The sequence below is a fragment of the Crinia signifera genome, chromosome 12, assembly GCF_055691185.1.
Source record: "Crinia signifera chromosome 12, ASM5569118v1, whole genome shotgun sequence".
Lineage (NCBI taxonomy): Eukaryota > Metazoa > Chordata > Amphibia > Anura > Myobatrachidae > Crinia > Crinia signifera.
The window spans coordinates 72,044,147-72,070,498 of NC_139228.1; the positions used below are offsets into that span (position 1 = coordinate 72,044,147).

The following is a 26,352-nucleotide window of genomic DNA, read 5'->3' on the forward strand; positions in this document are numbered from 1 at the left end:
TGCCACCAATCACAGGGCAGTATATATTTTGTAACGGTTAGCATTACAACTTCACCGCACTGAAGTCATGGGTTTGATTCCTATCATGGCTCTAACTGTGTGGGTTTTCTCTGGGCACTCCAACTTCCTCCCACAATCCAAAATATATTGCTAGGTTAATTGACTCCCAACAAAAATAACCTAGCGTGTATGTGTGTACATGCTAGGATGTGATTGACAGAGGCGGACGCCGGGGTGTGCGACACAATATCTGAGGGAGTGGTCCGGACAACACAGTCCCCAATTACGCTGCTAGAATTGTCCTCGGAACCCATCCTACGGTCTGTGCCATCTCTCATGATATAAATTCCAGTCGTTCTATCCTTTTCTAAATGCCACTGTGGGTTATGCCTCATATCACTAATTCTCCATGTGTCCTACGCTCTGCTGCAACTTCTATCTCTGATCTACTATACATTGTATGGAGAGGTGCTACTTGGCTGAGGGTTCATAGAACTAAGGGGCAATTCAGACCTGATTGCTGCTGAGCGAATAGGAAGAGGCCAGCGACCAGGTAGACGCGGCCCGGCTACAGTGAAATACCGCCTTGTGAAGTAATAGTGTACGCTGTGCGAATAGACGTGTACAGCTGGAGAAGACTTTGTAGCCCAGCAAAAATGTCCAAAACCCTTCTTCAGACGCTCAACATCAAATTATTTTTTTCACTTGGCGCCAGTCGTAGCCAGAGACTTACTTAGCAGGTGCAATGAATACAGTCATATCCGGTCTGGAGCTGACCTCACACACCCTCTCCTAAAACCGCTTGTGCACTCCTGTGTTTTCTCCTAGGCACGCCTAGCGGTTGTTCTGACACACGTGTGTGTTTTTCTTTGACGGGGCTGGTTTGGGGGTGCCCTGCACCCAATCTTACGGACTTGCCCGATGAGGTGACCTGGGTATACGTGGAGAGGCCCATAAACTGTGGTCAAATTTATGCCAACAACCTGTTACATAGTAGTAATATTTGGATAGTGCCCATGTTTTTTTCTGTGTGTTTTAATGTCAAAATGATTTTGTTTGTATGTTGTGCAGGTCAGGGCTATTAGTGACTGTTGTATGTGTTCCTTGAAGCGTGAAAGCTGCGGTACACACAGATGGCATTGTATAATCTTGTAATTAACACTTTCAAAACACTCATTCAATCCTCGCCTCTCCTAGAATCTCCTCTCTCCCTATGCGTCAGATTGCCTCCTTGCCCTCACTGCTGCAACAGAGAGGAAGAGATGCGAATCCTGACTGGCACAGCCAGTAGATCAGGCCCGATCCACCTGTGGCTCTCCAGCTGTTGTAAAACTACAAGTCCCAGCATGCCTTGCCACAGTTCTGCTATTCGGGAATGCTACAGGTGGGTCAGGCCTGTATTAGAGTGATGCGGTGTATACTGTACAATACGAGCAAAAACTAAAAAAATCAGAGGCTCAGAACTCACCATAAACAGTGGGGTTTAAGTTATATATTGATCAATACAAAGGACCCCAAGTTAATATCTATCATTCAGCTAAATATATTTGAAACAATATAACCCTAAGGAGCACGTGGGAAGCATATAGATGGGTACGTGTAATGCAGTGAACTAAAAATAAGACGTTCAGACAAAAATTTAAAAACTTTTTTTTCTTTATTGGAATAAATATATTTTGGCATTATATAGGAAACATAGGCAGAAATTTTGAAGAAAAGAAAAAAAAAAGTGCCCATCAAGTGCAACTCCAGGTATTTACCCCCCGAAACATAAAATCAGTGAGTTTTGCAGATAACAGTAAAATCAAATATCTGTAGACAGTGTTAACACAGTTACAGGGCCCAGTGTCCGTACATGGATCTAAAAGCTGTGGATATTGGATCATGGATCAAAATATTAATGGCAAGAGAGATCCAATCTGAGCTCCCCATGTAGGCTTTAAGGTTCCCAACTAAATATGGTTATCCCTGACATCACCATCACCCAGCTATGACGTCTTATGGGGCCCACACACGTAGCAATACGGGGAGATGAGCGTTCTCAGCTATGCTAGATCACGGTGCACAACAATCTGCCACTGGGCGATCTCCAGGAGAACCCTGGCCCAGCAATATCTACATTTTTCCAGCATGCTGGATATTCATCGCCGGGAGATAGCGGGCCGCGCATTGCTATAGCCCCTACACACAGAACGCTGTAGGGCCATTTCCCATTGATGTAGTTAAACAAAGTAACATCACTCAGAAAATGGCTTGACATCGCTACATGTGTAGGTCCCAGTACTCACACTAAAGGCCCATACACACTGGGAGATTTTGAGCTCAAAGCCGCAGTGTTTGGCCCAGTGGTGAGCGGCGATGCGCGATCCCGCATTATTGCCGGGCAAGCCGCTGGTATTTACCAGGAGATGAGCGGCTTTGTGGATGGCTTTGCATGGCGCTGCACTATGCAAAGCTGTCTGTCCCCCCGCTGACAGCGGCGGGAAGGGGGAAAGTGGCTCAGTGTGTATGGACCTTGACAGTGTTTTAGGGGGCAGGAAGGACAGGCGGTGGATTAGGGAGAACAGGCAAAGAGACAACTCCTGAGTTTGTACATAGGATCCACATTTTATAAAGGGGGGGGGGGTCACCTAATAAAGAAATACACCCCACAAACCTTTACTTCCATATGTAAACTCATTTAATTTACATATATTAAGGCAATTAATTCCATACAGACAAGGCAGGTATAGAACACTACATGCTGAAAAGAAAATCAGCCCAACAAGCTGTTTTTGCTTCATTATCTTAAAAAGTGACATAAATCAACATTTTCAAGGTGAATACCTTGTGCTAGTCACCTACATATAGTGCAGACGGCTATACAGTGGGCTGAACCAGCAGCCGGAGTATAGTATTATATACTGTATTACACACCCACTAGGAACTAGTGACATCACTGAGAATGCAGCCTATCCAGTCACTAGGAACCAGGACATCAGAGTGCAGCCTATCAAGTCGCTAGGAACCAGGACATCAGAGTGCAGCCTATCCAGTCGCTAGGAACCAGTGACATCAGAGTGCAGCCTATCCAGTCACTAGGAACCAGGACATCACTGAGAATGGATTCAGTACTGAATCCCGGCGGTCGGGATCCCGGCGTTCAGAATCCCGACAAGGGGGGGGGGATGTGGATCGCCCCCCCTTGCGGGCTCGCTGCGCTCGCCACGCAGCGGGCCCGGTGCCTCGCTACGCTCGGCACACTAATTTATTCTCCCTCCAGGGGTGTCGTGGACACCCACGGAGGGAGAATGTGTCGGTATTTCGGCGGTCGGGATTCCGAACGCCGGGATCCCGACCGCCGGGATATTAACTGCATCCCCTGAGAATGCAGCCTATCCAGTCACTAGGAACCAGTGACATCACTAAGAATGCAGCCTATCCAGTCTCTAGGAACAAGTCAGGCGTGTCGGAATGGATAGCTGCATTGCCACGAATATTGGTCAGTCCGCAGAACAGCCGCCTCCACTGTGTATAGGTGACAAGCATGCCTTCGGTAACAAACATTATACTTATAAGTAATAGTGCAGTCTTTTAAAAGCCCCAAAATTGAGACAAACCCTTTACCAGACACTAGCAACAAATATTTACTTTACATTAGTATTTAAAACAGATTTGAGACTGGTATAACTGTAGTTTTCCATTTTCTATAAACACAATCGAAATGTCCCTATTTTTACCGTTGCCCTTCAGACAAAAGCTGACGAGAGGTGCTGCACTCGCTGTAGTGATACGCATCATTAGGCTTCATATATAGCATTCGGCCCTAAAAAGAAGACCGCTAATCTGAACTAAACCTACATGTTGGTAAATGTGGGCTGCAAGCAGTCTGCGTGTGGGATCATATCCAGCAAAACTAAAAGTGTGCACACATAAGACCAGGCCTGGCCCTCCAGCTGTTGTGAAACTACAAGTCCCATCATGCCTTGACACACTTTTGCTTTTAGGAAATGTTAAAACTGTGGCAATGCATGCTGGGATGTGTAGTTTCACAACAGCTGAGGCAGCCCAGGTCAGTCAGTCCTGCACTAGACGATCAAAGATATTATCATGCGTAGTGTGAACGCAATAACATTTTTTAATGATATGTGTTACCAAAAGGTCATTAACGATGTCCTCAATTGTTCCAGAATGTACTGACAAGAGATGACATTGTTAAGGGGGGAGGGCAGCATAACAGACCCTCAAACGAGGTATGACAACAGCTGCCTAGTTTGCCACTGTTTGTGTATGTGCGGCCAAGACTACACCTAGGATTGTACTGTGTGCGACCAGCTTCATACAGACCCAGGGAATCCGCACAGAAATATTTCTGCAACCAATCCCAGAGGGCGAGACATTCATTCCAACAAGGACAAGCGTCCAGTGTTTACCAAATGGCCAAATCTCTTCTTCCCAACAACATTTCTATCTGATGAAGTTACTTTAAAGTTAATTTAATATTTTTTAATTCCATGAAAGCAGTCACTGGTAGCGCAGCCCATCCATGTAAACAGCAATAACTTTAAAATACAAAAGTTAATTTATTACATCTGAACAAATCATCCATTGTCACTAACGTATATAAAAATCAAGTGTAAATCACACTGTGCCAGAACCAGTGACTGTATATTGCAGAACGCAGTGACAGGTGACAAGCATTATAAGCCGGGCTACCGATGGCAGGTGCATTCTGGACGTGGAGTGATCGCCTTTTACAGCGTGTCCAAAATGCCGGAAAGCACGAATGATCTAATAAAGCCGAATATTCAACATCACAGGCGTATTTAACCATTTAAAACAAACACAGTTCCTTTTCCGCCCAATGATTAGCAGCCAGGAAAACTTTCCAGAACTTTAAAAAAAAAGAAAAGAAAAAAAAAAAAGCTTAAGAAATCGAGGCACGTTAGTCCAGTCTTCATATGCCGGGTCTGGAATCCGCATCTTCTCTCTGCTCCTGGTTCATGATGCAAAGACAGAAGATCTAAGTTTCAATCAACTGCAGTTTGCTAATTTGATTAGAGGCCTTGATGAAAGACTGTTGACGGTTGCAGAGGACCGCCAGGCATATGGGAATAATACAGTAACCCACCGTCCTGGGGTCGGCTCTTGTGCATGAATAAAGGAACAGAAAGACCTGGAAGTAGGGCAGTAGAAACAAGGCAGCCCAGAGCCAGAAGGGCAGAGACAGTAGGCGTGCTTTTATGGAGTGTACCCATGATGCTTCTGTGTTAGGATCTCGTGGCTTCACCTGTACTTGCTCCAAGGCCAGTGTGTTATAGGTGTCGTTGATTTCAAAGACGTAGTAAAAAGCAGCAGCACTGACGAAGAGGTAGAGGCTCACCCCAATCCATCCCATCCTCTGTCGAAAATTCATCATTCTCCATGCTCCGCGTCTGAAACCACAGAAGGACATTAGACATCAGCTACGGGGAGTCTCGCATGAAATACAGGTCTGGCAAAGCTGGGAAGGATGATGCATAATCTAACTGCCACAAGAAAACCACAACTAGGACTCATGGACTTACACAGGATGTATATTATCACACGTCTATCTTGTGATCAGATAAGTCACATGGGCTAACGGTTCATGTCACACAGCGGTGCCGTGACAGCTCAAGCAGAGATCCTGGACCAGATGCACTAAGCTTCAAAAGTGATAAAATGGAGAGTGATAAACAACCAATCAGCTCCTGCCTGACATTTTTCAAACACAGTCTGTGACAAGGCAGGTAGGAGCCGATTGGCTGGCTGTTTATCAAGTGCATCCTGCCCTTTATCTCCAAGTGTGTGCTATTGACTGAACTTGCTCCCTACAGCTGGGTACGCACTATACAAGTAAAGCAAATAGATTGCAAAGTTTTACCAGTACCCCAAGTGGCATCTGTTGGGTAGACGGCCGTACAGTTTAGACTGTTAAGGTTATTTGTCAAACCGTTCCCTTTGGCCCGACTAAAAAGAGGAAGCAAAATGATTTAGGAAATAAATATGCGCTGCATTTCCTGAAACATTCGCTTGCGATGCAGGTTAGCGTTAATAGAAGTTGGGTAGGGTTCCGTAATCACGTTAATGTACCGTGCTGTAGTTCCTCTGTACTAGAGCGGTCTAGTGACTGCAGAGCAGCTCAGGCGCTATACACAAACACAGACACGCCGCAGCTGGATGCCGCACACACAGGCTCTAATTGTGGATACACCGTCTCTGTAGCTTACTTGGGTCTTTCACTATGTTCTGTTGTATAGACATCTGCAGATAGCAGACAGTGTCTAGGTGGACATGGTCACAAGTAGGTCACAAGCAATACGTCAACATGAGGTTTGTATTTATTTTCTGGACTTTATCATCCCCATTGGCTGATTGGTAACGAGCTCAGGTGTCGACATGCACACAAAAAAAAAAAAATAAAAACATTTCAACCTTTTCACGTGTCAACCTTTGGTGTGTGCTGATTTCATGCAGGTCGATCTTTTGGGGTTGACCTAGTCATAGACTGAGCAATATTAACAGCGACTCTAGGTTCGGGGTGCGGATCAGTGAGGGAATATTCTAATCTTATACCTTTAGTATCACTAGATCTAATGTTACCCTTTAAAATGTAAATATACCCTCACTAATCAGCACCACTCACCGAGAGTGCGCACAGATGTGTGACTGTCTCATGTAAGTCTTATCTCTCCTCTGTCTTCTGCCCCGCTCCCCCTGGTATCCTGTGTGGGGCTGTCTCCTGCCCCTTCCTGTGTGGGGCTGTCTCCTGCCCCTCTCCCCCCTGGTATCCTGTGTGGGGCTGTCTCCAGCCCCTCTCCCCCCTGGTATCCTGTGTGGGGCTGTCTCCTGCCCCTCTCCCCCCTGGTATCCTGTGTGGGTCTGTCTCCTGCCCCTGTGGGTCTGTCTCCTGCCCCTCTCCCCCCGGTATCCTGTGTGGGTCTGTCTCCTGCCCCTGTGGGTCTGTCTCCTACCCCTCTCCCCCCGGTATCCTGTGTGGGGCTGTCTCCTGCCCCTCTCCCCCCGGTATCCTGTGTGGGGCTGTCTCCTGCCCCTCTCCCCCCGGTATCCTGTGTGGGGCTGTCTCCTGCCCCTCTCCCCCCGGTATCCTGTGTGGGGCTGTCTCCTGCCCCTCTCCCCCCGGTATCCTGTGTGGGGCTGTCTCCTGCCCCTCTCCCCCCGGTATCCTGTGTGGGGCTGTCTCCTGCCCCTCTCCCCCCGGTATCCTGTGTGGGGCTGTCTCCTGCCCCTCTCCCCCCGGTATCCTGTGTGGGGCTGTCTCCTGCCCCTCTCCCCCCGGTATCCTGTGTGGGGCTGTCTCCTGCCCCTCTCCCCCCGGTATCCTGTGTGGGGCTGTCTCCTGCCCCTCTCCCCCCGGTATCCTGTGTGGGGCTGTCTCCTGCCCCTCTCCCCCCGGTATCCTGTGTGGGGCTGTCTCCTGCCCCTCTCCCCCCGGTATCCTGTGTGGGGCTGTCTCCTGCCCCTCTCCCCCCGGTATCCTGTGTGGGGCTGTCTCCTGCCCCTCTCCCCCCGGTATCCTGTGTGGGGCTGTCTCCTGCCCCTCTCCCCCCGGTATCCTGTGTGGGGCTGTCTCCTGCCCCTCTCCCCCCGGTATCCTGTGTGGGGCTGTCTCCTGCCCCTCTCCCCCCGGTATCCTGTGTGGGGCTGTCTCCTGCCCCTCTCCCCCCGGTATCCTGTGTGGGGCTGTCTCCTGCCCCTCTCCCCCCGGTATCCTGTGTGGGGCTGTCTCCTGCCCCTCTCCCCCTGTGTCGTGTGTGGGGCTGTCTCCTGCCCCTCTCCCCCTGTGTCGTGTGTGGGGCTGTCTCCTGCCCCTCTCCCCCTGTATCCTGTGTGGGGCTGTCTCCTGCCCCTCTCCCTATGGTATCCTGTGTGGGGCTGTCTCCTGCCCCTCTCCCCCTGTGTCCTGTGCAATACATGTTGCTGTCTCATGCCCCGTTGCACGACGTCTCACCTGTCCCCGGGAAGGTGTTGTCCTGTAGTCCCGGAGCCCCTGGTTCAATTCATCCACTTCCCTTTCATCTCAACCTGTGAGAGTGACGCTTCCAAACCTCTGACCGGAAGCGCGTCCCTGAGGCAGCGGCGGCCATCTTAGCTGTGGGCGGAAGAGGCCGCATGTATTATTCTCTTCTGCTGTTGACTGGTCACATGTTGTCGATGTCAGAGAGGGAAAGAGAACATATAGAGCAGTGATGTCACAGGGGGAGATGTACCAAAGCTTGGGAGTGATAAAGTCATACTTGCCTACCTGACCCTCTCCTTCAGGGAGAAAATGCTTTGTTCCTGGGCTTCCCTGGTAATGCATGATTGCCATCAACTGTGGTAAAACACCTTTCTTATCCATAACCTAGCTCCCCATAGGTGATGGCAATCATACATTACCAGGGAATTCCAGGAACAGAGACTTTTCTCCCTCATGGAGAGGGTCAGGTAGGCAGGTATGGGTAAAGTACCAACCAATCAGTGTCTAACTGCTATGTTACATTACATGAACTGATGGACTGGTACTTTATCTCTCTATAAGGCTTAGTTCATCTGCCATATACAGCTTATTATCCTTTGTCTGTCCCTAGCTACTAGAGACACCCCAACTACAGTTTAGCGCTTCTTATTCATTCTGTGTGTGCGCGAATTCAGAGCGAGGAGGCGGCTTTCGCAGGAAGCAGTTTCCGCAGAGAACTCGCTTCTATATGAATTACATTGCACCAGATTATACTGCGCAGGTGCAGGTCTCCGGGAACATGGCGCCCACACCTCATTCCTGAGGACACCTCTGTTGCATATGCTGGGTTCACTGGGAAATTTCCGCGGAAACCATTTTCCCCAGTGATTTTTGCCGCTGCGTTGCCAGGCGACGGGACAATGGATAGGTTAATATAAAAGTTATTTTGAAGCTAACTAGACCCCCAAATATTACAGCATGTCAGTCATGCTGCGGCTGACAGGGCTGCAAGCGATACGGCAGCATCCATTTTGTACATGTGCAGACCCCATAACTATTGGATTTGTATATAAATCGTGTTTACTTGCAAGTTTGAAATCAGGCCTGCAGAGCCCGGAACACTATCCGAATCGCAGTCTCCACAAGTGATGCTATAAACCTACAATTATTTCCCATCAATCCTTTTCCTGCCATCGATGCAAACCAGTGACGATACCATCAATGGTAGACCCAGAGGTGTAACTCTGGGAGACAATGGACTAATCTGCCGCCAGGCTTCTGCTCCCAAGGGGGCACCTCTCCTTTTCTGCGATTTTGAATCAGTTCATTGAAAGCCGTCGATATCGCTTCTGTGGCTGATGTCACACTCTCTTTATTTTTATCATAATATAAATACATACATACATGTATATTATATTAATTTAGGTCAACCCAATCACCTATACCAGTGGTTCCCAACCCTGGTCCTTATGTATCCCCAACAGTGCACGTTTTCCAGGTCACCCGGCAGGTGCACAGATTATTCAGGCACATTTTAAAAGATTCACAGGTGGAGCTAAGTGATATACTTGTGATTCTGTGTGTAGACCTGGAAATGTGCACTGTTGGGGGTACTTGAGGACCAGGGTTGGGAACCACTGACCTATACCCATGATGGCTTTTCAGAACACTCAAGTAGCAATTATATCCTCGGCCACCAGGGGGCACTATGGATCCATCACTTTTCTCCTATAAAAATATTCTATGCTCTGCTGTGCAGTCTGTAATTGCTGCACTGTTTTTAATTATTACACAAGAGTTTAAATAAACATATTACTATGTAGAGGTGAGATAAGCAATTACGCAGCTTTTAGAATTCTTTAATAACCCAAATCAGTCCTGATATGATCCCAGATGGCGATGGTTTCACAGACTGCTCACGCGATCCGGGCGCAGTGCGTAGTGCCACCATTTTACCTCAGCCCTGGTCACAGTGTTCTGCACGCCGCAGTGTGATTGACAAGCTTCAGGTGTTTAAGGAAGGAGTAGGGGGACGTTTAAAATAGAGGCCTGTCGCACCCAGAGCCCCCTCAGCCACAGCTTGATAATCTAGCTGTGGACATTTGGGGCTGTGTTCCTGAAAACAGGGGTGTACCAGCCCAGATGGTCGTGTCTTCCTGTCCTCACATACACAGCTGTGAGGGGCAATCTGAGCAGCATCGGGGGTACTTCAGTGACTGATGAGTGAGATTTGGCCCTTTTTTCGACAAAAGGTCGACACGTGAAAAAGGTTGACGTGCATTAAAAGTTTTTCACGTTTTATTCTTTAAGGAAAAGGAGGTTCTTTACACCTAACTATCCGCGTGGACATAGGGGGCGAATATAATAATCGTTTGCCTGAAGCATGGTGAGCGATGCAAGCCATGCGAGGGGACGCCGTACACTTACACAGTGTCCACGTCGACTTACGCCGAAATAGACACCCAAAAAATATATGGAAAAACTGAAGTCGACCCTTTTCATGTCGACCTTTTCCATGTCGGCCTGTTGCCTGTCGACCAACAGCAATCGATCTATTGAATATTGACCTAATTACTGTCGACCCAATGAACCGTACCCCTTCACAGAATGCAGAACTAAGAGGACGTACACATTTCTGGCCCCGCGGCATCGAAATCAAATAGAGAAATAGACTGTGCGGTCAAGACTATATAGTACAGATCGATGTGTACACAGCGCAGTTCGGGATCGAATAGAAAGTACATTACACCATGGACATTATTCTGGTTCACTCGCAAAGGCAAATTCCATTTTTAAATGGACAGAATCATGTGCACTGCAGGGGGGCAGATGTAACATGTGCAGAGAGAGTTAGATTTGGGCGAGTTATTTTGTTTCTGTGCAGGGTAAATACTGGCTGCTTTATTTTTACACTGCAATATAGATCTCACTTTGAAGTACAACCCCACCCAAATACAACTCTCTCTGCACCATTTATATCTGCCCCACCTGCAATGCACAAGGTTTTGTCCATTTGAGAAGGAATTTGATTTTTGGAGTGAACCAGAATAAGGCCCAATGTGTACACTATTGGGGTTATTCTGGTTCACTCGCAAAGGCACAATCACTCTCTTACGGACAAAACCATGTGCACTGCAGGTGGGGCTGATGTCACATGTGCAGAGAGAGTTAGATTTGGGTGAGTTTTTTTGTTTCTGTGCAGGGTAAATACTGGCTGCTTTATTTTTACGCTGCAATAAAGATATGAGTTTGAAGTACAAACCCCACCCAAAAATAACTCTCTCTGCACATGTTACATCAGCCCCACCTGCAGTGCATTTACCATTAGAGAGTGATTGTGCTTTTGCGAGTGAACCAGAATAACCCCCTATGTTAGACCTGAGATGCCGGCAGGAGGGAACTTTTTACCTCAGATACCACCTGCTTCTAAAGTGTTATGAAACATTCACATTTATATTAGAAACAAATTTACAGACTCAGGAATGTACAGTTAAATATTTAAACATATGAAACATTTTTAGACCTTAAATATCTGAAAAGATTAGATGTTAGACTGAGGTGATACTAGATAAAGGAATGAGGGGTAGCAGAGCCGGCCTTAGGCATAGGCAAACTAGGCAATTGCCTAGGGCATTTGGAACTCCTAGGGGCATCAGCAGCTTCTGCTGATTAAAATAATATTCAGCATGAATAAGGGACACCATCGCATGATATAATGTGAATAAAGTTGCACTACTGTGTGGCATAATTTGAATTGGGGCTACTATTGTGTGGCCATGCCCCTTCCCAGCAAGAACACTCCCCTGTTTGGGCTGCGCAACGAATGTGTGCACTGTTTCTATTTAAAATATTGCGGGTAGGAGCACCAAAATGATGACTGCTATGATGAAGGTTGATGGTGCTGGAAAAGGGGAGCAGGGTCAGAGGCGGAACTAGTGGCGGTGCTAGGGGGCACCAGCCAAAATCTTGCCTAGGACGTCATTTAGGCTAGGGCCGGCTCTGAGGGGTAGATTTATTATAGCGGCTATAACAGTTCCTGCTTCTCCTCAGTAGTGAGGCGAAGCAGGAGGGGACACCGACAAGATCTACTAAGATCTTGCCGCCGAAGCGGGGGAGCGCTAACTCCCCCCTCCGGCGATGTCTCCTCCAGCTGACAGTGCGTTAGTTAACAATGACGCGCTGTCTCCTTCCCCCCCGCCGGCTGGACTGCGCATGCGCGGGATCTCGCTACTCACGCGAGATCCCAGCGCAGCTCAGCGCCAGCAGCAGGGACAGCACTGTCCCTGCTGTGGGCATAGGGCATCGCCGCCTGCAGCTGTCGAAGTTGATAGCTGCAGGCAGAGGAATAGTCAGCGATGCTGACCGTTCGTAGATCAGCCGCGCAGTACGAAATATCGTAGCTGCGCTATGCCTCCTGCCCCACATCGCCGCTCGCTAGACACCCGCTCGGCGGGTGTCTTAGATCAGGGGAAGTGCTATCCCCTGCTTTAGCGCATGGGGATAGCGCAGATTCCCCTGATCGCAAGCTAATAAATAAATCTGCCCCTGAGAGTCCGAACCTGCAGCGTGAGGTGAAATTCGGTTCTAATAAAGATATGACAGTTTGAATAGAATAATTTTTTTCTAAATAATATCTGTAAGAGTAATTTTCAATGAACGAAGCAGTGGAAATGGCCACTTTTCGGGGGGTATTCAGTAAGAAACTCAAAAGAAAAAGTCTTTCTCTTTCTCTAATGAGCAAAACCGTGGGCCTGATTCAGACCCAATAGCTCGGCACAAGCGATTATTGACAGGGCATGTGCGCGGTACGCAGTGCGCATGCGTGGGGTCCCCCTGTGAATGAAGATTGGTAGGTCAATTGGCTTCTGGTGCATATGTGACATACTTACATACATACATACATTTTTTTCCAGATCCACCAGTAGGCTCCTGAAAATTTGGTGCTGCTCCTAACCCTCTGCAAGTACAGTCAAGACTCTGGAGCTGGCCGCAGCCACCAGCGTCCACTCAGCTGTCCTTAACTTTCAATGGTTTCTGGAGGCCAATGGCATGATTCCTATGATCATAGCCCCGCCCCTCTCACTTTGCAATGCTGGTAATTTGGCATCGAGTAGCAGGGGGCAGGGCCACAATGAGCCGTTCACACCCCCATACCGCCCACTCGCTGCAAAACCACTCCCTCTGTTTACCGACACGGCTGCTCCTTCAGAAAAGTCAGTAAGCATGGCATGTTTGTCATTATGATAGGGAATATGGGCCTGACTCGCCCCATTCTGATGTTTTGGGGTCTGCGCATGCACAAGCGTGTATTTGCGCATGTGCAGATCCCAACAATGTACGGCTTTGATGAGTTACACATTTGCCTGGCCCTTCATTGCTGGGAGGAAAGGACGGGGGGCGGAGGGGAGGGTTGACAGCGCTGGACCACGGGGACGCCTATGGGAACGCCTCTGCCGGGGGGAGTGGGCAGCTGACTTCAGAGGTCGGAGTTGCCTGCTCCATCTTCGGCCTAGTGCTCGTAAATAAAAGTTGACACTAACTCCTATTTGCAAAGAAAGGGCGAATTCTTTCGATGGTCGGCAAATGATTTCTCCTGCTAGCTGACGCAGGCAAGGAGATGTGTTCTCCTACACATACCCTCGCATGGAACCGAGGGGATTTGACTTGTGTATTCAGATGGGTGGCGTATCAGGCGCTCGATGTTCGCTGCTTACTGAGCCAACCTGAATTAGGGCCATAGATTGTAAGCTCACAAGCACAACTATAACAGAAACTGATGCACTGCGGAATTTATGTGTTATAATACTATTACATGTGTTTTCTGTATGCCCCCTATGTACGGAGGTCTGGACCGTTTGTGGTTCCTTACATAATAAACTAATACCAAACTAATCAGGCATGTCCAAACTGTGGCCCTCCAGCTGTTGTGAAACTACACATCCCAGCATGCCTTGCCATAGTTTTAGCATTCCCTAATGGCAAAACTGTGGCAAGGCATGATGGGCCTTGTAGTTTCACAACAGCTGGAGGGCCATAATTTGGACATGCCTGGCACAGATCATTGCTATACTCCAGGGTTGTTTTGGCAGCCATATAAATGGTAATGAGAGGCAATGCGATCACTTATTTGGACAAAAAGGGACTTTACATGATAGAGTGAGATAATGTTACATGTGCTATATAAAGAAACCTTTAAATATTTATCTTGCAGCTTATCCTAAGAACAAGCAGATCTTATAAAACCTGAGGGGTGATGAGAGGGAAGGGGTATGTACTAATCACCCAGGACTGTTGCAACTGTTGGAGGGGCTCAGGCCAGTTTCTGTGTGGGACAAATGGCTTATTTTGCAGTGAACGACAATTCATTGTGGCAGCACACATAGGGCAGCAAAATGGAGAGTGATAAACAGCCAGCCAATCAGCTCCTACCTGCCATGTCACAGACTGTGTTTGAAAAATGTCAGGCAGGAGCTGATTGGCTGGCTGTTTATCACTCTCTATTTTATCACTTTTGAAGCTTAGAGAATCTGGCCCATAATATTTTACAGGTTTTTTTTTTAAATTAGGCGGCATGGCCACGCCTCCTGGAATTTGCCACACCCCCTCAGTACCCGGATCCCTCCAATTTCTCAAAGGCCCAGACACAAGAGTAATTGATTTTACAAAAATACATTTTACAAATAAAGAAACAAGAGTGGTTACATTTATGCTTTAATAGCCAAACAATAGAAAATAAAATATTACATAACAAAAATAACAGATCCAATTTGACAGGAATCACAAAGATCAGGTCAAAGTTCAAACAGCACCTTTATTTCTTCTACAGCAGTTAAGGCCCCCATACACTAGGGCGACTTGTCCTTAGGACAAGTCGCCCCCGACTTCCCCCTGAGCTTCCCCGGCTGCTCCCCGGGGGAGCTTGATTAGATTGGCACTTGATGTGCCATTTTTTACATGTGATAAATCATCTCGATTTATCACATGTAAAAAACCCGGGGAGCAGGGGGGGGGGGCTACAGAGGTGGGAGCAGGGGGGCTGGGGACGCTGCGGGGACAGCGTCTGTGTCCCCCGCTGCTGGGGACGCTGCAGGGACAGCGTCTGTGTCCCCCGCTGCTGGTAACGCTGCGGGGACAGCGTCTGTGTCCCCCGCTGCTGGTAACGCTGCGGGGACAGCGTCTGTGTCCCCCGCTGCTGGTAACGCTGCGGGGACAGCGTCTGTGTCCCCCGCTGCTGGTAACGCTGCGGGGACAGCGTCTGTGTCCCCCGCTGCTGGGGACGCTGTGGGGGACACAGGCGGCATAGAGCCGGGCAGGGGGAGCCGGCGGGAGCTGTCAGTGCTAGAAAAAAAAAGCCTATACAATGAATGGGCAGCCTGTGATTGGCTGAGCGCTCTCTCAGCCAATTGCTGACTGGCTAAGAGAGCGCTCAGCCAATCACAGGCCGCCCATGCATTGTATGGGCTTTTTTTTTTTATTCAATACTGACAGCTCCCGCCGGCTCCCCCTGCGCGGCTCTATGCCGCCTGTGTCCCCCGCAGCGTCCCCAGCCCCCCCTGCTCCCTCTACCGCCTCGCCGCCCCACTAGGTCCCAAGTCGGGTGGTCGGACGTGCAGCAGGTCCGACCACCCGACGCAGATCCGATGCGCACGGGACCGCGCATCGGATCTGAGGGGACATCAAAACTAGCCGATTTTGGTCCGATTTCGGCCAGATCCGACTGATCTGGCTGAAATCTGACCAAAATCGGCTAGTGTATGGGGGCCTTTAGGACATTCAAATGGATATCAGCAGTTACAGGTTAGAGCATTGCATTCCACAGTCACAATAGCCATCCTGGTTTACAGTCAAATGACTGCCAAGGTAATCCCAGAGCCCAAGCCTATCACCTGGCCAGCTAGCTTAGCGTCAGGAGTATCTGACCTGTCCACAGAAACTATTCTTAAAGGCAGCCCTTATGTGCTACTAAACCACTTAGCTGCAGTTGGTTCCTGAGCTCAAACCAAAACCTGGAGTGGATCCATGTTTAACTGCTGTAGTTTGCTTAAACAGGGAGATCCTATTAACCCTGTCACACCACTTTTAGCAAAGCTAGGACAGAAATAATCGTTTTATGTTGGGGCAATTAATTAAGCAGTGACCTATACAATATATTTGATTATAATTATCTAAAATCCTTAATGTGAAATATAAGTGAATAATCAAACAATTGTTGTTAAAAAAACAATAACGAACTTTCCAATATGAGGCTAATACGATGGTGGTAACAAGGCCTATCATTTGAGTAATGTTATCTAGTTCATCCTTATTTCCTGCCAGGCCAGAGCAGACTGATCACGGCTTCCCCTCACAGCCATTAGACTGCACCTCATGTCAGAGCCATACCCTGTGCCACCGCACGGCCTCCTCCTTTTGAAGCGGGACATCACCGACTGCCCTGGTTTCCTTTCCCCACCTCTTCCATCACTAATTCATATACAACATCCATGAAATTAACTTAAGCGCTCTTTGTTTTTCCAGTCACACTTTCCTTAATTACATTTCAAAATGTTACATATTAAGGATTCAAACCCATTGTGTCTACCATTGCAGTCAGACACTCTATTCATTAAAGCGGTGTCTGACCCTGCATAAAAAGCTTGAAAATTCTAATTATTTGAAGCTCACCTTGTACTTCATAAAAAAAAAAAAAAAGATCAGCATTGCAGCTGAGCACATCTATGTAGTGTGTGGCTGCCTGGGATTGGCTGTCTGGCTGCACACTACATAGATCTGCTCAGTTGCAATTCTAATCATTTTTTACAAAGTAGCTTCATATAGTTAGAAATCTCGTCGGTTTTTATGCAGGATTACATTTTCATTTGAATGCTTTCCCAAAAAAAATCGGGGGCGGGCGCTGATGTCATGTGACTTCACCTGCCCACCCCCGAGCAACCAGGGGCACTCCTGCAAAATGAATTGCACAGGCCCTTCCCTCTCTCAGAGAGGCCTGGCCCAGGACAGCTGTACCCGCAGCACCCCCCTGATGGCAGCCCTGCTCCCAACGTACACTGATCATCTGCCCTCCACATAGGTACTACTGCCTGCTATCCAAGGGGGCATGCGTGGCCGGCAGGTGTGAGAACATCCATAGTAAATGGGTCTTATGTGGTATCTGCAGGGCTCTTTTTGAGGAGCTTTTTCGTTAAAATTTAAATACAGGTACATGTAAATTCAACAGTGGTCCCATACGAAGCTGGAAGCTGAGGCCGGTCTCTAGTGCCTAATTCAGACTGGATCGCAAAGCACATTTTTTCTGTAATGGGAAATAATTTGCTGCACTGCATGGTTTTTTTTTTTTTTACTTTTTAATGAAGCCATGTGTCGCTCCAACTCAATGCTACATCTGATAATATACATTGTATACGTGTTCACTTCAATGTATAAATAAAACAATATTGTTACAAATTTCATTTATCTGTGTTTATCTTTTACATTGGCATTAAAAGCTCAAAGGAAATAAATCCCATCTCGCAATTCAGTTCTGCTATCCAGTGCAAGTTCGACAGTAACCGACTACAATTAGCTCTCAAATTCGTTGTGAGGCCTCTAGTGGTCAGTGGCAGTACTTCACCTCATAGAGGTGAGGAGTAGATATATATATATATAGCAGGTAGGGATCCACCAACGAACGAGTGAACTCCAAGCACGGCACTGTCAGGACTTCATCCAAAGGAAACTTTATTGCCTCATCTCAACGTTTCGAGGATTACACCTGGTCGTCAGGAGGAAGAGCACAAACACACACATGTAACACGCAGCTCCACACGCCCCCCGACACACATGTAACACACATTCGCTGCTCCACACGGCCCCCGATCACAGGAATCACCGGCACCTGCTCTCTGCACCACTCGATGACGTCAGTAGGCTTCGACAGGTACCTGTTGCTAAGCAACCACGGCGTCTCTGCTGTGACTAGGGCTGTGTGTGCATGTTAGCGGTTAGAGGGACCACCACACCGGTATCACATTTAAATACATACACCATAAACGCAATACATTTAAAATATACATGAACAAGTACATACAAGTTAAAAGTAAATAAAAAAAACAGCATTCTCTCACCTTGAAAACGGGGCACGAGTAGCCCCGAAACGTCGGTTCACAGGGATGTACCATCTTGAATAAACGTCATTGATTTATCCAGCCTCCCGAGTGCCACTGCCTTCCACTCCCTCTACTACAAAACTTGCGGGGGGCACCAGGAGCAGATGCTAATAGAGAGCAAGAGTGCCGGACCTACACGTCGACATATATATATATATATATATATATATATATATATATATATATAGACATACATATATATTTATCATACCCTCCAGCATGACCCATTCCATTAGGTCCAAAGGGCCTTATTCTAGTTCACTCTTTCTGACAAATTCCTTCTTAGATGGACAAAACCATGTGCACTGCCAGTGGGGCAGATGTAACTTGTGCAGAGAGAGTTAGATTTTGGTGGGGTTTTACTTCAAAGTGAGATCTATATTGCAGTGCAAAAATAAAGCAGTCAGTATTTACCCTGCACAGAAACAAAATAACCAAAATCTAATTCTCTCTGCACATTTTACATCAGCCCCACCTGCAGTGCAGCATGGTTTTGTCCATCTAAGAAGGATTTTGTCAGAAATAGTGAACTAGAATAAGGCCCTTTGTACCTAATGGAATGGGCCATGTTGGAGGGTATGTATATATTCAGATGAGCCAATACTATGGTAATGCAGAGCCTGCTTGTATTGTATTGTATAACCTAAATATTAAAACTGATCTGAGTACAACGGAAAGACACTGACTAAAGGGCCTATGCAAATACAAAAGAACAGAAAGCAGCATATTTGCAGCCTGGGAAATCCATGCTGCGCTGCAGACGGGGCAGATGTAGAATGTGCTGAGAGATTTATAGCTGGGAGGCGCGCGTCACTGGTTAATTATACATTGCAGTGTACAAACGCAGCTGCCCAGTATTTATCCTGCATGAAAAATAACATAAATCATTCACTTCCACCCCATAGCTCTGTTCAGGACAGATCGCTCCTAACTCTGCATAAACCCTAAGGCTGGTTTCACACACTCTGTCTCCTGCCGGACGGTGAAATCCTGCACGGCCAGGGAGCCGTGCCGCACACACTAGTTTATCATGGAAGGGATGGCCACAGCCCGGCAGCCGTCCCTTCCAGTGGCGGGATCCGGCTGCAACCGTGCGGCCGGGTTGTGGCCGTCCCGTGTGAATGGACACAATAGTGTCCATTCACAACTAATGTGTGCGGCACGGCTCCCTGGCCGTGCGGGATTTCACCGTCCGGCAGGAGCCGGAGTTTGTGAAACCAGCCTAAATCTTGTTACCAAGGGGGTAATTCAGGCCTGCTTCCTAGGCTGCGTATCTTCGGAGCCTAGTGAGCAGGTTAACACCGCCCCTCCGAATGTACGCACCCCCTGACAGCTGAATCCCTCCCTTTACTGCGCGTGGATGTGTGCGCTTAGACATCTGCTTGTAAGCGCATGCACAAAGGAAAAATAATTCAATGGTTGCTCACCATCGAATGATTTTTCCTGTTTTTGCAGCACATAAGTAGCTCAGGTTTTACTTTTCTGCTGCACGTTGTTGTCCATATTGGGGGAGGACGCCCCGAGCAGGGAGGGGAGAGCCTGTGTTCACCCATAAAATGCCGGGTTTCCACCCTGGAACTCCCCCTGCCTGTCAATCATGCAGCGAGTGCTGCGGGGAATGAAAATATTGCTGAAGGCGCTCGCTGTGGTGGTTCTGTACATGCGCATTACCGCCTAGACACATGCACAGCCCCCCCCCCCCCACACACACACACACTGTGCAAGCAGGTCCGAATTGGCCCCAAGTCACTGGTTGTCTTCAGTGCCAAACAGTCAGCACTGAGAGGTAGGTGGGGAGGGTATTGGTAACCTATTCCCAGGCTCCTCTGGAGGGCATCGGGGGGGGGGGGGGGGGGGGGGGCAGACCAACCACAGACGAGGTGCAATGGCCCCTTATTCAACGCATGCCACTGCAAGACATAGTATTTTACACCAAAGTTTCATGAGTTGGTGCAGCCAATCCTCTGTGTTGGATCAGCCACTCCTTTGTGTAGGACCAGCCACACCCCTGTGTTGGGCCACGCCTCCACTAGCATCTGGGCCCGCTGCCTGTGTGTAGCTACTCGAATGAAGACATAGTCGACATGGACACCATCAAAGTGATCCCCATGCTTTGGGCACACTATTTATTCTCCCACCACGCCGTAGTGGATGGTAGGGTATGAAATTGGTTGGCACATGTCGGTTCCCAAAAAAAACCTTGAAAATCTCATGTCGACCATCGACCTTCCCATTGTCGACCTAATGCTTCTGTCGCCCTTCCAACCCTGTCAATGTTAGCCATGTCAACCTATTTCAGGTGTCGACCTAACTTCTGTCAACCTTCAGTGGTTGACCCAATTCATGTCGATCCAGTGACCATGTCCCCATAAAAGTGACTCTCTTTTCTCCCTTGTGTTTTTTTTTAATGGCTATTAGTAAGAAAAGAATATGACATCACTGGATTTATGACATCACTGGATTTATGACAATACATTCAGACCAGCAAAGACTAGAGATACGTTAACTCATAGTTGTCTACCCTCCTGCATTCTGCAGGAGACTCCCTGACATAGCAGCAATCTCCCTCTCTCCCTCATTAGTCTAGCAATCTCCCTCATGTCACCTAAACCACATTACACTGTTACATCATAGTTACCTCCCCTCCTGCATTCTGAAGGAGACTCCCTGATATAGCAGCAATCTCCATCTCTCCCTCATTAGTCTAGCAATCTCCCTCGTGTCACCTAGCACACATTACACTGTTACACCATAGTTACCTCCCCCCCCCCCCCCCCCCATTCTGCAGGAGACTCCCTGACAAAGCAGCAATCTCCCTCTCTCCCTCATTAGTCCAGCAATCTCCTTCATGTCACCTAGCCCACATTACACTGTTACATCATAGTTACCTCCCCTCCTGCATTCTGCAGGAGACTCCCTGGAAGAGCAGCAATCTCCCTCTCTCCCTCATTAGTCTAGCAATCTCCCTCATGTCACCTAGCCCACATTACACTGTTACATTATAGTTACCTCCCCTCCTGCATTCTGCAGGAGACAGTGACGTGCGGTGAGGTTAGTGGTTGGTGAGGCACTAGCTTGGTGATGTCAGTGCCGACGAGCTCTGTGAGGAGCCCTGGGTCCACAATGCTTCTGTGCTGACAGGCAAGTGCAAGAGCTGCCGCCTACATAAGCTGCAGAGATCAGCAGAGCAGCTCCTACCCGGACCCAGCGCTCCCTGCAGACCCTGTCAGTGCTGACTCTACCAAGCCACCATGGGGTCTGCCCACTGTTCTACCACCCCTGCTGATGTTTTTGTGAGGGATGTTTAGATGGGTGGCTCTGGGCTGGGGACAGGGATGGCTGGTTAGATAGGGGGGCACTGGGCTAGGGGGTGGCTGATTAGATAGGGCGGTACTATGCTGGGGACAGGGATGGCTGGATAGATAAGGGGACACTGTGCTGGGGACAGGGATGGCTGGATAGATAGGGGGACACTGTGCTGGGGACAGGGGTGGCTGGTTAGATAGGGGGGCACTGATATAGGGGATGGCTGGTTAGATATGGGGGCACTGGGCTGGGGATAGGGATAACTGGTTAGATAGGGGGCACTGGTATAGGGTATGGCTGGTTAGATATGGGGGCACTGGGCTGGGGACAGGGATGGCTGGTTGGGGGGCACTGGGCTAGGGGATGGCTGATTAGATAGGGTGATACTGGGCTAGGGACAAGAATGGCTGAATAAATAGGGGGCACTGTGCTGTGGACAGGGATGGCTGGATAGATAAGGGGACACTGTGCTGGGGACAGGGATGGCTGGATAGAAAGGGGGACACTGTGCTGGGGACAGGGATGGCTGGATAGATAAGGGGACACTGTGCTGGGCACAGGGATGGCTGGTTAGATAGGGGGGCACTAGGCAGGGGACAGGGATGGCTGGATAAATAGGGGGACACTGTGCTGGGGACAGGGATGGCTGGTTAGATAGTAGGGCACTAGGCTGGGGACAGGGATGGCTGGTTAGATAGGGGGACACTGTGCTGGGGACAGGGATGGCTGGTTAGATAGTAGGGCACTAGGCTGGGGACAGGGATGGCTGGTTAGATAGGGGGCACTAGGCTGGGGACAGGGATGGATGGTTAGATAGGGGGACACTGTGCTGGGGACAGGGATGGCTAGTTAGATAGGGGGACACTGTGCTGGGGACAGGGATGGCTGGTTAGATAGGGGGGGGGGGGCACTAGGCTGGGGACAGGGATGGCTGGTTAATTAGGGGGACACTGTGCTGGGGACAGGGATGGCTGGTTAGATAGTAGGGCACTAGGCAGGGGACAGGGATGGCTGGTTAGGTAGTAGGGCACTAGGCTGGGGACAGGGATGGCTGGTTAGATAGGGGGCACTAGGCTGGGGACAGGGATGGATGGTTAGATAGGGGGACACTGTGCTGGGGACAGGGATGGCTGGTTAGATAGGGGGACACTGTGCTGGGGACAGGGATGGCTGGTTAGATAGGGGGGCACTAGGCTGGGGACAGGGATGGCTGGTTAATTAGGGGGACACTGTGCTGGGGACAGGGATGGCTGGTTAGATAGTAGGGCACTAGGCAGGGGACAGGGATGGCTGGATAGATAGGGGGACACTGTGGGTGTGGGGGGGGGGGGGAGGTGGTTGGAGGGTTTCCTACAGCAATTAAATCAATGATGAAGTGCAGGAATAAGTCACAGAGCAGGAGGGTGGTGCGGAGGGCAGGCGGGACGTCCCCCCTGCAGTGCACCTGTGCCTATATTACCTTAGGCCGGGTCTGCCGACAGACCACACTGCTGTTACTGACAGATCCCATAGAGAAGCTTCCATCCCTCGGCGGTGTTCAAACTTCTGCCGGGGTATGCGTGCACCACACACCCGCCGGCTGATGTCCCCACGGTGCTCGACACTGCCCGGAGCAACTTCCGGGTATGTGCAGGCACGAGACTTTGCTACCCGTAGTCATTCCCCCGCTGGTCTGTTCATTAGCGCCGGGGCTGAAGCCGGCTTACGACACGTATATAAGGCAGCTTCTAGTGACTTGGTTCAGGGACATGCTTCCTCTTTCTGGCTATATATGAAAGCACGCCCCTGTCACTGAGGCAGCGCCACTGTGCCCAATCACATCTGCCTCAGTGACAGGGGCGTGCTGTCATATAGCCAGAAGCAGAAAGCACGTCCCTGGCTGTCACTGAGGCACCGCTATAAGTGCCGCCTATGCTGCTTTTTCTAATGGGCATTCACAGCCTGCTACTTGGCCTCTCCCCCTACCCACCCCCTATTTCAGAAATGTTAACATTGACACCCGGAGGCACCGCTCTTGGTGCCTCCATATCCAATTATAAAAAAAAAAAAGGGGGTAAAAGTGATTATTATTATAAAATAAAGCATATACTTATGACACATAATATGTGTCATAAGTATTTTCTTTGTATTATTTAATTAATCATTGATGACAGGGGAGGCACTGCCTCCCCTGCCTCCCTGCCTCCCCTGACTGCACGTCCCTGGCAGGAGACTCCCTGACATAGCAGCAATCTCCCTCTCTCCCTCATTAGTCTAGCAATCTCCCTCATGTCACCTAAACCACATTACACTGTTACATCATAGTTACCTCCCCTCCTACATTCTGAAGGAGACTCCCTGATATAGCAGCAATCTCCATCTCTCCCTCATTAGTCTAGCAATCTCCCTCGTGTCACCTAGCACACATTACACTGTTACACCATAGTTACCTCCCCCCCCCCCCCCATTCTGCAGGAGACTCCCTGACATAGCAGCAATCTCCCTCTCTCCCTCATTAGTCTAGCAATCTCCCTCATGTCACCTAGCCCATATTACACTGTTACATCATAGTTACCTCCCCTCCTGCATTCTTCAGGAGACTCCCTGACATAGCAGCAATCTCCCTCTCTCCCTCATTAGTCTAGCAATCTCCCTCATGTCACCTAGCCCACATTACACTGTTACATTTTGGTGAAAAAAGTAATGAGAGACAGATACATTTACATTGAATCATCAGCGGCATTTCCCAGCACTTTACCAAGTATAGTAGCTCTTACTAACTGCTTTGGGGCTCATCTACATTTGGATATAAGTCAATCATAAAAGATTCCTCCCAGATGTAGCAGTACACACCCACGCTTCTAGGTGCCATGTTGACAATCTCTTTTCGCAATCTCTCCCTATATGGAACTAGACATGCCCTTTGGGTGGACATGACACGCCCCCTCAATAGGGCGCTGTACAAAATTATATTACCAACTATAATCTCCCTGAAACTAGTTTGCAAAAGTAGGCAAGTATGCATTAACTGAATTGATCTTCCTCTGTATATTAAGTGGTTATATATATATACATATGATACATATGTTTCCAACGTTATTTACATGTATTTCCCCGCATGTGTATGCTTATTGACTGATTATATTGGCAATCAGACCTCCGTTCCCGCACCCCCTTTCACTACTGTCCACACTCTCACCAGACTGTAGCAGCATCGCCGCTGCACCCCCGCAGTCATCTGCCATGAAGTCCCATGTATTACACAGGGTAATCCCGCTGCCAGCACATAGCTGACGTATCGGGAGTTCCCTGATGACTCACCATGAGCCGCGCCCCCAGCAACCAAGCCCCGCTGTCACTCACTGTATGTGACGCTTGCTGACATCACAGGAGGTCTGACTGGCCTCTTTCTGGTGCTGAATTTGGCGCAATTGTATGCTATTTAAACAGCTCAGTGTAATGCTTCTTCACCTCTGACGAAAACCACTAGGAAGTGGTTGAAACGGCTGTTAGGTTACAGCTGACTGTTTGTGCAAAATTATGCTTGTACAATAAACTTCACTTTTTTTCTTCACTAAAACTCGTGTGCCGGTTCCATCCTCGCCTACAAAGGAAGGGGGTAAGTGCTCTCTATTACTATATTAAGTTCCTGGCACCGAAGAATTACCTTATTTATATTGAGTGCCATCCTGCTAAACAACTCCAATATTCTCCCTATATACCGGGATTGAGCACCATGAACTATATTTTAATGTGACAAACTACCTTCTATTTTTTGACTACTTATTTTTCCGCAATTCTTGCACATTTGGTACAGTGACCTTGCGTATACTGCTACTAGTTAGGTTGCTTTGGATACAAATGTCGCTTGCTGCTGGAAATGAAACGTCATCTGCGCTCCAGTTTAGCGCCACAGATGCGGCAAGAATATTATTTGCAGATACTGAGGATCTAGCATTCAATAAAGATACCCCTGAAGAACTATACAATGATCTACTGAAGCTGAGGAAGCGTGAGATCGAATTGACCCTACACGGACAGACATTGTCACAGTACTATAAAGAGGCACTTATCCCCCGAGGATTTAGGCTATATAACCAGCCTACATTAGGAAGGCACAATAACGAGTTTTGTAGCAGATGGTGTAACATACTGAACAAATGCTCGCAAGATCTGATGTTACTGGTGATCGAACAGACTGGATCGGATCTGGAGACAATTAAAACGGAGATTACTGAACTTCAAAGCTCGACCCCTTACAAGGAACTTGAAACACCTGAGTGTAATCTGTTGAACAAATTGGACAAGGAAATTGAGTCATTTAAAACCGGCCTCCTTAAGTTCAAAAAACAGAAATATAAGCAGGTGAAACAAGATTATAAAGAAAGCCGTGTGTATCCTTGGTTCTCCAGGATAGAGCCCAGAAGATTCAGACAACAACAAAGGAGGGGGGGTGGCCGTAGACCCCCAGCCCAATATACAGATATTGAGACCCAGTCGCAGACATCGGCAAGCGACTCTGAAAACGCCACGTCTGACAACCAACAGACCAACTACCTTGCACGGGGAGACAGAAATCGACGCCCGCCAAAAAACCTCTACTACCCACCCGCCGGGGTGGGAGAAAGAGGAAGAAGAAAACCACAGAAATAAAAAACGGGACTGTTGTGTTCAATCTCTCAAAACATACTCTTACTACTGCCGAATCCACATTATTGAATCGTGGACTATCCTTTGTGCCTACTCTATCTCAAAATCTCTTCAACTGGCAAATTGACATGTTTCGCCTGGGGAGGCAACTCCGCCTGCGTGATCACTTTATTAGACATCCTGCCACCGAAGGAGTTGACATTAAGAGAATACCCTACACACCTGCACTGAGAAACAAAAGTACCTTTGATCCACCCTCGATAAATCCATCCATCAGCACCTTCAACAGGGTCCTGAAGAGGGATACCAACC

At 48.5% G+C, this 26,352-nt stretch overlaps 1 protein-coding gene across 1 annotated transcript; it reads right to left on the reverse strand.

The window, feature by feature from the left end:
• Positions 1-1,638: 1,638 nt before the first annotated feature.
• Positions 1,639-8,120, reverse strand: LYSET (lysosomal enzyme trafficking factor). The gene is made up of 2 exons (XM_083165984.1): positions 7,973-8,120; positions 1,639-5,414 (listed from the first exon to the last, which is right to left on the reverse strand). Exon 2 carries the CDS (start codon positions 5,396-5,398, stop codon positions 5,003-5,005), a length of 396 nt encoding a protein of 131 aa, XP_083022110.1. The 5' UTR covers positions 5,399-5,414; positions 7,973-8,120; the 3' UTR covers positions 1,639-5,002.
• Between the last annotated feature and the right edge of the window lie 18,232 nt (positions 8,121-26,352).